The sequence below is a fragment of the Pristiophorus japonicus genome, unplaced genomic scaffold, assembly GCF_044704955.1.
Source record: "Pristiophorus japonicus isolate sPriJap1 unplaced genomic scaffold, sPriJap1.hap1 HAP1_SCAFFOLD_369, whole genome shotgun sequence".
Classification (NCBI taxonomy): Eukaryota; Metazoa; Chordata; class Chondrichthyes; family Pristiophoridae; genus Pristiophorus; species Pristiophorus japonicus.
In genome coordinates, this window is record NW_027253532.1 from 622,869 (window position 1) to 637,500 (window position 14,632).

A 14,632-nucleotide genomic window follows, 5' to 3' on the forward strand; every position below is an offset into this window, starting at 1 on the left:
GTCTGTCACGTCTTACAATGGGCACATAATGCTGTGGAACGTACCTTCTGCCATCTCGAGTCTGCTGCATGTAATTGGTCATCAAGCCAGGCTGAGAAATGACAGGCCCCATTCCAATAGCTTTCCATGATTGGTCACAAAGGATGAATGCCCCCACTAAGACACCTAGTAAATTGCAATCGTCCACAGTATGATAAAGATGTTTGTTCAGATGTTCACATCACCTCTAAACACCTCCAGATTACATTCAACCTCCCCCGAATTTGAAGCAGAGCAGCCTTTTAAATGACATGTGATCTAGAACATGGCGTCCACATCGGTGAGAGTAGTACCGGTTAGTTCCACTTTTTCCCAGCAGTTTTTTTGGCGAGCGATATTGTCGGCAATATTGTGGGCGATGTGCCGAGAGTAAGGATGGGCGATATACTGGGCGTAAGTTTTGGCAAATGTGATCTTTACGACAAAAAAACAGTGGCCGGGCGGTATTATTGAATCTCGGCGTTAATTACGTGCCGAAAGTAACACTGGCCGATATCATGAGCGTTGGGTTCGCCCATTCTGATGATTCCACCCCCAAAAAAGTGGGCGGGCGGTATTATTTTTTCTCGGCGTTATGTACATGCCGAAAGTAACCCTCGGCAATAAGTGACCGAGAAATGGGCGTCAGTTTCCATTTTGTGGCTAAATGAGCGATTTCTGGGCATTACACGTCATTTCAGCGTTAAAATGGATGTTCAGTGAGCATCATGCATTGCAAAAATAATGGATAATCTAGCCCTATATATTTCAATGAGATCACCTCTCGTTCTTCTAAACTCCAGAGAGTATAGGCCCAATCTACTCAAACTCTCCTCATAGGACAACCCTCTCAACCTAGGAATCAATCTAGTGAACCTTCGTTGCATTGCTTATCCGTACCCAGAATGCACTTCGTACTCAAATCCGCCCTATCCTTTTCAGAGTCGAGTCACGGTTGCCCATCTCCACTTTGGTAGGAAAATAAAAAAACAAATTATCATTTAAATGGGGAGAGATTACAAATTGCTGCAGTGCAGAGGTCCTTGAGCATGAAACACAAAAAGTTAGTGTGCAGGTACAGCAAGTGATCAGGAAGGCCAATGCAATGTTGGCCTTTATTGCAAAAGGGGATAGAGTATAAAAGCAGAGAAGCCCTGCTACAACTGTACAGGGTATTGGTGAGGCCACACCTGGAGTACTGCGTGCAGTTTTGGTCTCCGTATTTAAGGAGGGATGTACTTGCATTGGAGGCAGTTCAGTGAAGGTTCACTGCATTGATTCCGGAGATGAAGGGGCTGACTTATGAAGAAAGGTTGAGCAATTTGGTCCTATACACATTGGAGTTTAGAAACGTATAAGATTCTGAGGCGGCTGGACAGGGTGGATGCAGAGAGGATGTTTCCCCTCGTGGGGGAATCTAGAACTAGGGGGCATAGTTTCAGAATAAGGGGCCGCCCATTTAAAACGGGGATGAGGAGGAATTTCTTCTCTCAGAGGGTTGTAAATCTGTGGAATTCTCTGCCCCAGAGAGCTGTGGAGGCTGGGTCATTGAATATATTTAAGGCGGAGATAGATTTTTGAGCGATAAGGAAGTGAAGGGTTATGGGGAGCGGGCAGGCAAGTGGAGCTGAGTCCGTGATCAGATCAGCCATGATCTTATTGAATGGTGGAGCAGGCTCGAGGGGCCGAATGGCCGACTCCTGCTCCTATTACTCTTGTTGGAGGCTCCACGGACTCGAGCCGCTCTGCCAAACAGCCACGTAGCCTTTCAGTGCAACATGTGGTCGGCCGGTCAATCATGTCATTCATTTAATAATATCAAAGCGGTAACATTAAAACCAGACGGACCACCCGCATTGGCCTCGGACACGACAACGGCACACCCAGCCCAGACGACCCCTCACTAACGTCTGGGGACCTGTGCCAAAATTGGGAGAGCTGTCCCGCAGACTCGTCAAGCAACAGCCTGACATAACAGCCAATATCTCAGATTCCTCCATCACCAAGAGTGGCCCGGTAGCACCATGGCTGACCGAGCTGGCCAAGTCCTGAAGGCCACAGCTGCCAGACTGGGCCTGAGAGAACCGACACGAGGGAAAAACCTATTTGACCTCATTCTCACCAATCTACCTTCCGCAGATGCATCTGTCCACGGCAGCATTGTTAGCAAAGACCACGGACACCATCCATCGTGTTGTGTGTGGCACTACCATCATGCTAAATGGGATACAAAGAATGACTTGGATTCATATAGCGCCTTTCACGACCACCGGATGTCTCAAAGTGCTTTACAGCCAACGAAGTACTTTCTTGGCGTGTAGTCACTGGTGTAATGTGGGAAACGCGGCAGCTATTTTACGCACAGCAAGCTCCCACAAATAGCAATGGGATAATGACCAGACAATCTGCTTTTGGCGATGTTGGTTGAGGCATAAATATTGGGCCCAGGACTCCGGGAGAGAACAGCACGACCGATTTCCGATTAGACAGCGGAAGGAAAAAGCTGAAGCTCTGCTCGCGAGCGACTGGCATCTGTGGGGCTCGCTCGCGGGAACAATCCCTCGGCACATCCCAGCTCCAGGGTCTCTCTGTGCCAGGCGGGGTAATGGTGCGTGGGTAAGACACAGGGAGTGGGTGCTATTGAGGGAGTGCAGCGAAGGTTCACCAGCCTGATTCCCGGGATGGCAGTACTGACATATGAGGAGAGACTGGATCGACTAGGCTTATATTCACTGGAATTTAGAAGAATGAGACAAGACTGTATAAAATGCTGACAAGACTGGACAGGTTAGATGCGGGTAGATTGTTCCCGATGTTGGGGAAGTCCAGAACCAGGGGTCACAGTCTAAGGATAAGGGGTAAGCCATTTAGGACTGAGATGAGGAGAAACTTCTTCACTCAGAGAATTGTGAACCTGTGGAATTCTCTACCGCAGAGAGTTGTTGATGCCAGTTCATTGGATATATTCAAAAGGGAGTTAGATATGGCCCTTACGGTTAAAGGGATCAAGGGGTATGGAGAGAAAGCAGGAAAGGGTTACTGAGATGAAGGATCAGCCATGATCTTATTGAATGGTGGTGCGGGCTCGAAGGGCCGAATGTCCTACTCCTGCACCTATTTTCTATGTTTCTATGCCCAGGTATGTCCTGTCCACAAAAAGCAGGACAAATCCAATCTGGCCAGTTACAGCCCCATCAGTCTACTCTCAATCATCAGCAAAGTGATGGAAGGTGTCATTGACAGTGCTATCAAGCAACACTTACTCACCAATAACCTGCTCACCGATGCCCAGTTTGGGTTCCGTCAGGACCACTCAGCTCCAGACCTCATCACAGCCTTGGTCCAAAAATGGACAAAAGAGCTGAATTCCTGAGGTGAGGTGAGAGTGACTGCCCTTGACATCAAGGCAGCATTTGATCGAGTGTGGTACCAAGGGGCCTCAGTAAAACTGAAGTCAATGGGAATCAGGGGAGAAACTCTCCACTGGCTGGAGTCATACCTAGCACAAAGGAAGATGGTTGTGGTGGTTGGAGGTCAATCATCACAGCCCCAGCACATCGCTGCAGGAGTTCCTCGGTGCAGTGTCCTAGGCCCCACCATCTACAGCTGCTTCATCACTGACCTTCCCTCCATCATAAGGTCAGAAGTGGGGATGTTCGCTGATGACTGCACTGTGTTCAGTTCCATTCACAACTCCTCAGAAGATGAAGCAGTCCATAGATTTAAAGTAATTGGGAGGAGGTTTAGAGGGGATTTGAGGGGAAATGTCTTCACCCAGAGGGTGGTGGGGGTCTGGGGGGGAACTCACTGCCTGAAAGGGTGGTAGAGGCATAAACCCTCACCACATTTAAACAGTACTTGGATGTATACTTGACGTGCTGTAACCGACAGGGCTACGGACCCAGAGCTGGAAAGTGGGATTAGGCTGGGTAGCTCTTGGTCGGCCGGAGCGGACACGATGGGCCGAAATGGCCTCCTTCCATGCTGTAAATTTCTATGATTCTATGCCAGCATGCAGCAAGACCTAGACAACATCCAGGCTTGGTCTGATAAGTGCCAGGTAACATTTGAGCCACACAAGTGCCAGGCAATGACTATCTCCAACAAGCGAGAGTCTAACTACCGCACCTTGACATTCAACGGCATTACCCTCGCCGAATCCCCCACCATCAATATCCTGGGAGTCACCATTGACCAGAAACTTAACTGGACCAGCCACATAAATACTGTGGCCACAAGAGCGGGTCAGAGGCTGGGTATTCTGTGGTGAGTGTCTCACCTCCTGACTCCCCAAAGCCTTTCCACCATCTACAAGGCACAAGTCAGGAGTGTGATGGAATACTCTCCACTTGCCTGGATGAGTTGCAGCTCCAACAACACTCGAGAAGCTCGACACCACCCAGGACAAAGCAGCCCGCTGGATTGTCACCCCATCCACCACCTGCGACACTCACTCCCTCCACCACCGGCACACCGTGGCTGCAGTGTGTACCATCTACAAGATGCACTGCAGCAACTCGCCAAGGCTTCTCCGGCAGCACCTCCCAAACCCACGACCTCCACCACCTAGAAGGACAAGGGCAGCAGGCGCATGGGAAGACCACCACCTCCACGTTCCCCTCCGAGTCACACACACCATCCTGACTTGGAAATATATCGGCCGTTCCTTCATCGTCATTGGGTCAACATCCTTGGACCCCAATTGACCCCAATCCCCTTTAACCCCCAATTGACCCCAACCCCTTTAACCCCCAGTTGACTCCAATCCCCTTTCACCCTCAATTGACCCCAATGCCCTTTAATCCTCAATTGACCCCAATCTCCATTAACCCCCAATTGACCTCCCGTGCACTCTGGGAGTTGTAGTCAGGCCTCCTGTTGGGCCTCGGTTGCCCCTAGCAACCGGGCCTAGGGAGGCAGGATGGGTGGGGACATGTCAATAAAACACAACACAAGAGGTCACATCACTGCAGATGTTGCAAATGGGTAATTCAAAACAGTCGGGGTTTCATTCAATGCAAGTTTATTCTTTGTTCTTAAACATTGCTGCGGGGGGGGAAGGGCAGCTCAAATTCTCAGAAGTAAGAAGGAACTTGTGTTTACTTAGCGACGTTTCACCACCTCATTACGTCCCAAAGCGCCCCATAGTCAATGAAGTACTTTTGAAGTGTGGTCACTGTTGTAATGTGGGAAACGTGGCCATCAAATAACACAGCAATGTGATAATGACCCGATCATCTGTTTTAGTGATTTTGGTTCAGCGATAAATATTGTCAGGATTCCCGCTCTTCTTCCAATGTTCCTGTTTCTAGAACCTCCTCCAGCCCTACACCCCTTCCTAACTCTGTAACCCCCTCTGACCGTGCAGCACTCTCGCACTCCCTCAGTACTGCCCCTCCGACAGTGCAGCATTCCCTCAGTACTGCCCCTCCGACAGTGCAGCGCTCCCTCAGTACTGCCCCTCCGACAGTGCGGCACTCCCTCAGTACTGCCCCTCCGACAGTGCAGCACTCCCTCAGTACTGCCCCTCCGACAGTGCAGCGCTCCCTCAGTACTGCCCCTCCGACAGTGCAGCGCTCCCTCAGTACTGCCCCTCCGACAGTGCGGTCGGCTCCCTCAGTATTGCCCCTCCGACAGTGCGGCTCTCCCTCAGTGCCACCCCTCTGACAGTGCGGCTCTCCCTCAGTACTGCCCCTCCGACCGTGCAGCACTCCCTGAGTACTGCCCCTCCGACCGTGCGGCACTCTCGCACTCCCTCAGTACTGCCCCTCCAACAGTGCAGTACTCTTGCACTCCCTCAGTATTGCCCCTCCGACAGTGCAGCACTCCCTCAGTATTGCCCCTCCGACAGTGCAGCACTCCCTCAGTATTGCCCCTCCGACAGTGCAGCACTCCCTCAGTATTGCCCCTCCGACAGTGCAGCACTCCCTCAGTATTGCCCCTCCGACAGTGCAGCACTCCCTCAGTACTGCCCCTCTGACAGTGCAGCACTCCTCAGTACTGCCCCTCCGACAGTGCAGCACTCCCTCAGTATTGCCCCTCCGACAGTGCAGCACTCCCTCAGTATTGCCCCTCCGACAGTGCAGCACTCCCTCAGTACTGCCCCTCTGACAGTGCAGCACTCCCTCAGTACCGTCCCTCCGACAGTGCAGCACTCCCTCAGTATTGCCCCTCCGACAGTGCAGCACTCCCTCAGTACTGCCCCTCCGACAGTGCAGCACTCTCGCACTCCCCCAGTAATGCCCCTCTGACGGAGTACGGTGGGTGGCGGGGGTGCTGCCACCCACAAGCTTTTGACTCGATCGGCGCTACCTCAATGCAAGTTGCTGTGACTGGGATATGCCTGTGCCTGTGTGAGATCCCATTTTTGCACTGCAGTGGACTGGCGCTGTGTGTGAGGTGGGATGGCAGTGTGTTGAGGTCCTTCAAGCACTGCGCTGGATTCATTCCCCAGCGCTGAGTGGTTAGATTGCAGCCTGCCTTGCAATTGGCTGGATGTGCACTTGCTGGAGGTGTGCATGGTTTTCATTAACATTCTGCCAGCGTTTTGTGTCTCTGTCTCTCTCTCCTTTTCTCCTTCTCTCTCTCTCTCTCTCTCTCCTGACTCAATGGCGGCGAGCAAAACCTTCGGCTTGAAGCCTGTGAAATTTCAACTGGAGGAGGCGGGGGACTGGTTCATGATTGGATCCGAGGTGAGTGCTTTTTGCAAAATAGACACACACACACACAACACTGGCACAGAGAGAGAGAGAGAGAGAAAGGGTTTGGTCTGATCAGCTGTAATGCAAAACAATAACATCTAAAAAAAAAATCACCATGAGAAATGCATGCACACAGATCCAGCTTGTGCCAGTGAAGGGAAAGCCTTGTTTACGCTGTAAATGCGGAAATAATCCTGCTGCAGCCACGGTGCTGGTGTGGAGATCGGGGTGAAATCCACACTGTGGAAGGAAGCTGAATATCTGCAGATCTGCTGCATTGCAAAAAAAAACCCAGAGAATGGTTCGTTCTCCTCCCTCCCTCCTTTCCCAGATCCTGGATTGGAAATGTTCTCTGAAATGTGACCCCCCACCCCGCAAAAAAAAAACAAGGGCTTTATACATTTGCAATTTTTGGTCCCGTTATATTCTCTTGTTTTGGTGAGCCCTTGCGCCCCCCCGTCCCATTGATTTAATTCACATCATTTCTGACATATTTAATCTCCCATGCACAAGGAGCAGGAAATATAATGGGGCATGGGGGCGGGGGGGGGGGGGGGGGGGAGAGATTACAGTCTGTGAGAGATCCTGAATAAACACTGCAGGATATTCAACCCACTCTCACTAGCGTCTGTGAGAGATCCTGAATAAATACTGCAGGAGATGTCCTTCAAGTCCCACTCCAGGGACTTGAGCACATAAATCCAGGCTGACACTCCAGGGAGGGAGTGCTGCACTGTCGGAGGGCCAGTACTGAGGGAGTGCTGCACTGTCGGAGGGGCAGCACTGAGGGAGTGCTGCACTGTCGGAGGGCCAGTACTGAGGGAGTGCTGCACTGTCGGAGGGGCAGCACTGAGGGAGTGCTGCACTGTCGGAGGGGCAGGGCTGAGGGAGTGCTGCACTGTCGGAGGGGCAGTACTGAGGGAGTGCTGCACTGTCGGAGGAGCCGTACTGAGGGAGTGCTGCACTGTCGGAGGGGCAGTACTGAGGGAGTGCTGCATTGTCGGAGGGGCAGTACTGTCGGAGGGGCAATACGGAGGGAGTGCTGCAATGTCGGAGGGGCAGTACTGAGGGAGTGCTGCAATGTTGGAGGGGCAGTACTGAGGGAGTGCCTCACTGTCGGAGAGGCAGTACTGAGGGAGTGCTGCACTGTCGGAGGGGCAGGACTGAGAGAGTGCTGCACTGTCGGAGGGGCAGTACTGAGGGAGCGCTGCACTGTCGGAGGGGCAGTACTGAGGGAGCGCTGCACTGTCGGAGGGGCAGTACTGAGGGAGTGCCGCACTGTCGGAGGGGCAGTACTGAGGGAGCGCTGCACTGTCGGAGGGGCAGTACTGAGGGAGCGCTGCACTGTCGGAGGGGCAGTACTGAGGGAGCGCTGCACTGTCGGAGGGGCAGTACTGAGGGAGCGCTGCACTGTCGGAGGGGCAGTACTGAGGGAGCGCTGCACTGTCGGAGGGGCAGTACTGAAGGAGCGCTGCACTGTCGGAGGGGCAGTACTGAGGGAATACCCAAACCATTCCTTTCACACTCATCACCATTGCGGGGGGTATCGTTATGTCTCACCATTCACTGCAACTCACTAAGCCACTTCCAAAGGTGCACACAGATCTGTCTAAGAACGCAAAGTGTTTGATACGTCCTGACTATACAGTATAAATGCACACGAGGCCCATGCTTGAGAGAAGGTCAGTCTGTGACCTGTCCTTTATTCCTTAGCACTCAAGTGATGGAAGTGGGTGGAGCTTCCCCTTTTATACCTGAAGGTCCAGGTTAGGAGTGTCTCCCACAAGTTCACCACCTAGTGGTCATTGTTCTCACAGTGTACAACTTAGGTTAGATTATACATGGGTTACAATGCTGGTTGAATACATGACATCACCTCCCCCCCAAAGTCTTATTGGGATCACAGGTTGAGTCTCTCTGGTGGTTTACGCTCCCTTGTAGAGCACCTGAGTTGGGGCTCCGGTTGTTGGGCGCTGGCCTGAGTGTCTGCTGTTTGCGGTGCCTCAGGCCTGTCCGGACTGCCCACAGTGACTGGGCTCTCCTCCCTTTGGTTCCTGTGTTCGGTCACCTGTGGTGGAGTGAACTCTATATCGTGTTCTTCCTCTGCTTCTTCTATGGGGTTGCTGAACCTCCTTTTTGTTTGATCCACATGTTTGTGGCAGATTTGTCCATTGGTAAGTTTAACTACTAGAATCCTATTTCCGTCTTTGGCAACCACAGTGCCTGCGAGCCATTTGGGCCCTGCAGCGTAGTTGAGGAAAAAAACAGGATCATTTACATCAATACATCGCGCCCTCGTATTCCTGTCATGGTAGTCATATTGTGACTGGCGCCTGCTCTCGACAATTTCTTTCATGGTGGGGTGTATAAGGGATAATCGGGTTTTGAGCGTCCTTTTCATTAGTGGAACCCCTGTGAGCGAGTGTGGTCGGGATCTATAGGCCAACAGGAGGCGTGATAAGCAGGTTTGTAGGGAACCCCCTTGGAATCTGAGCATCACCTGTTTGATTATCTGCACTGTTCGTTCTGCCTGGCCGTTTGAGGCCGGCTTGAACGGTGCCGTTCTAACATGGTTAATTCCATTGCCTGCCATGAAGTCCTGGAATTCAGTGCTTGTGAAGCACGGGCCATTGTCGCTGACCAAGATGTCCGGTAGACCGTGGGCGGCGAACATTGCCCGTAGACTTTCTACCGTGGCAGAGGATGTGCTTGAATTTAAAATGTCACACTTGATCCATTTGTCTACTACAACCAAAAACATTTTCCCCATGAAAGGACCTGCATAGTCCACATGGATGCGTGACCAAGGCTTGGCGGGCCATGGCTAGGGGCTAAGGGGGGCTTCCCTGGACACATGGCCCAGGTGGGCACACGTGTTGCACCTGCGAACACAAAGTTCCAGATCTGTGTCTATCCCTGGCCACCAAACGTGTGACCTGGCAATTGCCTTCATCGTGACAATGCCCGGGTGCTCATTGTGGAGTTCTCTGATGAACACCTCTCTGCCCATCTGGGGCATGACTACGCAGTTTCCCCACAGTACGCAATCGGCCTGAATCGAGAGTTCATCCTTGCGCCTGTGAAATGGTTTAAATTTCTCAGGGCATGCCCTGTACGTAGCTGCCCAGTCCCCATTCAGGACACATTTCTTGACTAGAGACAATAGCGGGTCTCGATTTGTCCAGACTTTAATCTAACGGGCTGTCACGGGTGAGCCTTCGCTTCCGAAAGCTTCAACAGCCATGACCATCTCAGCAGCATGCTGGTTGGCCCCCTCAGTGGTGGCTAGTGGGAGCCTGCTGAGTGCATCGGCGCAGTTTTCGGTGCCCGGTCTGTGCCGAATTGTGTAGTCATAGGCAGCTAACGTAAGTGCCCACCTCTGTATGCGGGCCGATGCGTTTGCATTTATGGTCTTCTTGTCGGCCAAAAGGGACGTTAGGGGTTTGTGATCTGTCTCCAGCTCAAATTTCCTGCCAAACAGGTACTGGTGCATTTTCTTTACCGCATATACACATGCGAGCGCCTCCTTTTCTACCATCCCGTAGCCCCTTTCTGCCTGGGACAGACTCCTGGAGGCATAAGCTACCGGCTGTAACTGACCCTTGGCATTGACATGCTGCAACACACACCCGACACCATAGGACGACGCATCGCACGTTAACACAAGTTTCTTACATGGGTCATATAGCGTTAACAGATTGTTGGAACATAACAAATTGTGTGCTCTATTAAAAGCCCTTTCCTGGCTGTCCCCCCAGACCCATTCGCGACCTTTGCGTAGGAGCATGTGTAGCGGCTCTAGCAGCGTGCTCAATTTGGGAAGAATAGTTCAGGAGCCCCAGGAATGAACGCAGCTCCGTCGTGTTACGGGGTCTGGGTGCTCTCTGGATCGCTTCCGTCTTGGATGCAGTAGGGCTGATCCCGTCTGCTGCTACCCTCATCCCCAGGAATTCTACCTCTGGAGCTAGGAAGACGCACTTCGCCTTTTTCAGTCGCAGCCCTACCCGGTCCAGTCTGCGTAGCACCTCCTCCAGGTTGTGGAGGTGTTTTTCAGTATCGTAACCCGTAATGAGGATGTCGTCCTGAAAAACCACCGTCCCTAGAATCGACTTGAGGAGGCTTTCCATATTTCGTTGGAAGATCGCGGCGGCCGAGCGAATCCCGAACGGACATCTGTTGTACTCAAACAACCCCTTGTGTGTCGTGATGGTGGTCAGCTTCTTCGACTCACTCGCCAGCTCCTGGGTCATGTAAGCTGAGGTCAGGTCCAATTTTGTAAAAAGTTTGCCACCGGATAGCGTTGCAAAGAGGTCCTCCGCTCTCGGTACTGGTCTTGGAGTGACACCCGATTGATGGTGACCTTGTAATCTCCACATATCCTGACCGACCCATCCGCCTTGAGCACCGGCACGATCAGGCTCGCCCAGTCACTGAATTCGACTGGCGAGATGATGCCTTCCCTCAGCAGGCGGTCCAATTCGCCTTCTATCTTTTCCCGCATAACGTACGGCACTGCTCTGGCCTTGTGGTGTACTGGCCTGGCGTCCGGGTTTATGTGAATCACTACCTTGGCCCCCATGAAAGTTCCAATGCCGGGTTGAAATAATGAGTCAAATTTGTCCAGGATCTGTGAGCATGATACTCGCTCCACAGAGGAAATTGCATTGACATCGCCCCATTTCCAGTTCATGACAGCAAGCCAACTCCTCCCCAGTCGTGCGGGACCGTCCCCTAGGACAATCCAGAGTGGCAACCTGTTCTCCAAATCTTTGTGGGTCACGACTACCATGGCGCTGCCTAGCACCGGAATGATCTCCTTTGTATATGTCCGTAGCTGTGCGTGAATCGGCGATAATTTTGGCCTCCTGGCCTTGGACGCCCACAACATTTCGAACTGTTTGATACCCATCAGGGACTGGCTGGCCCCCGTGTCTAGCTCCATTGATACTGGGATGCCATTGAGGAGCACTTTCATCATTATCGGTGGCGTCCTGGTGTATGAACTGTATACGTGCTCCACATGAACTCGCTGAACTTCAGCTTCCAGCGATTTCCCCCAGTGTCCATTTCTGCAATTTCTGCAGGTATTTTGCTCATCTCTGCAAACTCCGGCTGAGTGTGTGCCTCCAATCCTCCAGCATGAGCTGCTGTTTGAAACAAAAGATCCCTTGCCAGTCGATCGTCCCTGACTGCCCCTGTTATTGTCCTTGAGTGCGCCATTAACAGGTGTTGATGGCCCCATTACTGGCCGCATTGTCCCTTGCAATGGCGTGAATCGCTGTTCAGCTAGCCATTGTCTCTGTCGAACTCCCCCTCTGGGTTCGACTACATGTTGGGGCATGCCTGACTGCCCTTGTCTGCCTGGAGAACTGTGTGCTGCTTTAACAATGTTGAATCTTTGTCCCAACCATTCCTTAACACAGTACCTCTCGTCTGTTCTGCTAGTGGCCATGCTCGCGTGGTTTAAATCCCAGTTTCTCGTCGCCATTGATAGGTCCTTACTACACAGTATAAATGCACACGAGGCCCATGCTTGAGAGAAGGTCAGTCTGTGACCTGTCCTTTATTTCATAGCACTCAAGTGATGAAGGTGGGTGGAGATTCCCCTTTTATACCTGAAGGTCCAGGTTAGGAGTGTCTCCCACAAGTTCACCACCTAGTGGTCATTGTTCTCACGGTGTACAACTTAGGTCAGATTATACATGGGTTACAATGCTGGTTGAATACATGACAGTGTTGAAAATAAAGTTTTCCATGTTGAAAACCACATTAACCGAAACTTGACGTGAACATTGCATAATACACTCAAACACCTACCCTTGTGTGTTGTTACTTGGTATGCTTGCACTAAGGTGAGGGTGAGTGTGAGGGATGGCTAGTAAGATGGGGAAGTGATAATATAGGTAGAGAGGGAAGGGTGGAGGTGCAAGGTAAGTCGGTGTGAGTAAGGATGTGCAGGAGTAGGGTAGGGAGGGCAGAGTGATGGGGGATGTGATGAGAGGCACAGCAGGATGAGGTTGAGTGTGGCTTTGTGCTAACGTTTCGTGATCTGCTGAGATCATTGAAAGGTTTGTGTCACTTGCACCCAGGTCCTCCTGACCACATCCCTGCTTGTGCCCTCCTGTGCCATGTGCAACCAGACGGCGTTGGTGTCCTGGGGAGGTGTCTTCCGCCCACGGGAAGGGAAGCGGACTGCCCTGCGTGCTGTCATAGGAGAGCCTGGGTGCAGCCCTGCGCCCCTTGTGCAGTTGTTGCCAGTGATTGCAGCACCTCAATGCTGTAGAACACTGGCAGCGCAAATGTCAAGACAAATGTGGCCATGGTCCCTTTAAGGAAAGCGGCCGGTGGCGCGTCATGATGTGACGTCACCAGACCTGCTTCCTCTAATTGGCCGGGAAGCGCGCTGGGCGGAGCTTAACAGGCCGAATCGACAGAAAGTCATTTAATGCACTGGGACGCGTCACCAACATCGCCCGCCACAGACCTGCCGAGGTGAGTAAAATCACGGCCTAAAGTTCTTAGAGGGCTTGACAGGGTAGATGCAGGGAGGATGTTTCCCCCGGGCTGGAGAGCCTAGAACCAGGGGTCACAGTCTCAGGATAAGGGGTCGGCCATTTAGGGCTGAGATGAGGAGAAACTTCTTCACTCAGAGGGTGGTGAATCTTTGGAGCTCTCGAGCCCAGAGGGCTGTGGAGGCTCAGTCGTTGAGAATAGTCAAGGCCGAGATCGATAGATTTTTGGATACCGAGGGAATCAAGGGATATGGGGATCGGGCGGGAAAGTGGAGTTGAGCTCGAAGATCAGCCATGATCTCATTGAACGACGGAGCAGGTTTGAGGGGCCGAATGGCCTACTCCTGCTCCTATTTCTTACGTTCTGACGTTTAAGCTGTACAATATTTAAAGGGTTTGTGTCAAGTATCTTGCTGTTGGTGAAAACCTGTGATCGTGTCGTGCTCTGTGGACCAGTTGATATTTTTACGTAATTGCAAAATCGTATCCGCAAAGGCAGAGAAGTGTGAGGTAGTGCATTTTGGTAGGCAGAATGAGGAGAGGCAATATAGGAATGAAATGGAACAATTTTACCGGGGGGGGGCGGGGGTGCAGGAACAGAGGGACCCGGGGGTGTACGCACACAGGGTCTTTGAAGGTGAAAGGGCAGGTTGGGAAGGTCGTTAGAAAAAAGCATATGGGATCTGTTATGTATGCAAACCTCACCAATGTGTAAGACTTGCCACCAGGGGGCACACCTGTGGGAGACCCAAGGGTCACCTGTACACCCCGGGCAAGCAACTATAAAAGGCAGTCTACCATGCTGCTTCCTCACTCTGGAGTTACATTAAAGGGACCACGGTCACAATGGTTTGATCTTACAGTATACAGTCTTGTGGAGTTATTCTGAACATAACAGGATCCTTGGCTTTATCACTAGAGGAATGGAGTACAAAACCAAGGAAGTTGTTGCTAAACTTTATAAAACACTGGGTTAGGCCCCAGCTGGAGTATTGTGTCCAATTCTGGGCACCACACTTTAGGGAGGGTGTGAAGACCTTGGAGAAGGTGCAGAGGGAGATTGCCCAGAATGGCACTGGGGATGTGGGACCTCAGTTACATGGAGAGACTGGAGAAGCTGGGATTGTTCTCCTTAGAGCAGAGAAGGTTAAGGGGAGATTGACCAGAATGGTACCGGGGATGTGGGACTTCAGTTACATGGAGAGACTGGAGAAGCTGGGATTGTTCTCCTTAGAGCAGAGAAGGTTAAGGGGAGATTGACCAGAATGGTACCGGGGATGTGGGACTTCAGTTACATGGAGAGACTGGAGAAGCTGGGATTGTTCTCCTTAGAGCAGAGAAGGTTAAGGGGAGATTGACCAGAATGGTACCGGGGATGTGGGACTTCAGTTACATGGAGAG

At 51.9% G+C, this 14,632-nt stretch overlaps 1 protein-coding gene across 1 annotated transcript in view; it reads left to right on the forward strand.

The window, feature by feature from the left end:
• Positions 1-6,447: 6,447 nt before the first annotated feature.
• LOC139250304 (SWI/SNF-related matrix-associated actin-dependent regulator of chromatin subfamily B member 1-like) overlaps positions 6,448-14,632 on the forward strand; it is a gene marked incomplete at its 3' end in the record, with an annotated part of 35,519 nt that continues 27,334 nt past the window's right edge. The window contains exon 1 of the mRNA XM_070872797.1: positions 6,448-6,710. Coding sequence (XP_070728898.1) covers positions 6,537-6,710 — 174 coding nt within the window. The remainder of the gene's footprint in view (positions 6,711-14,632) is intronic.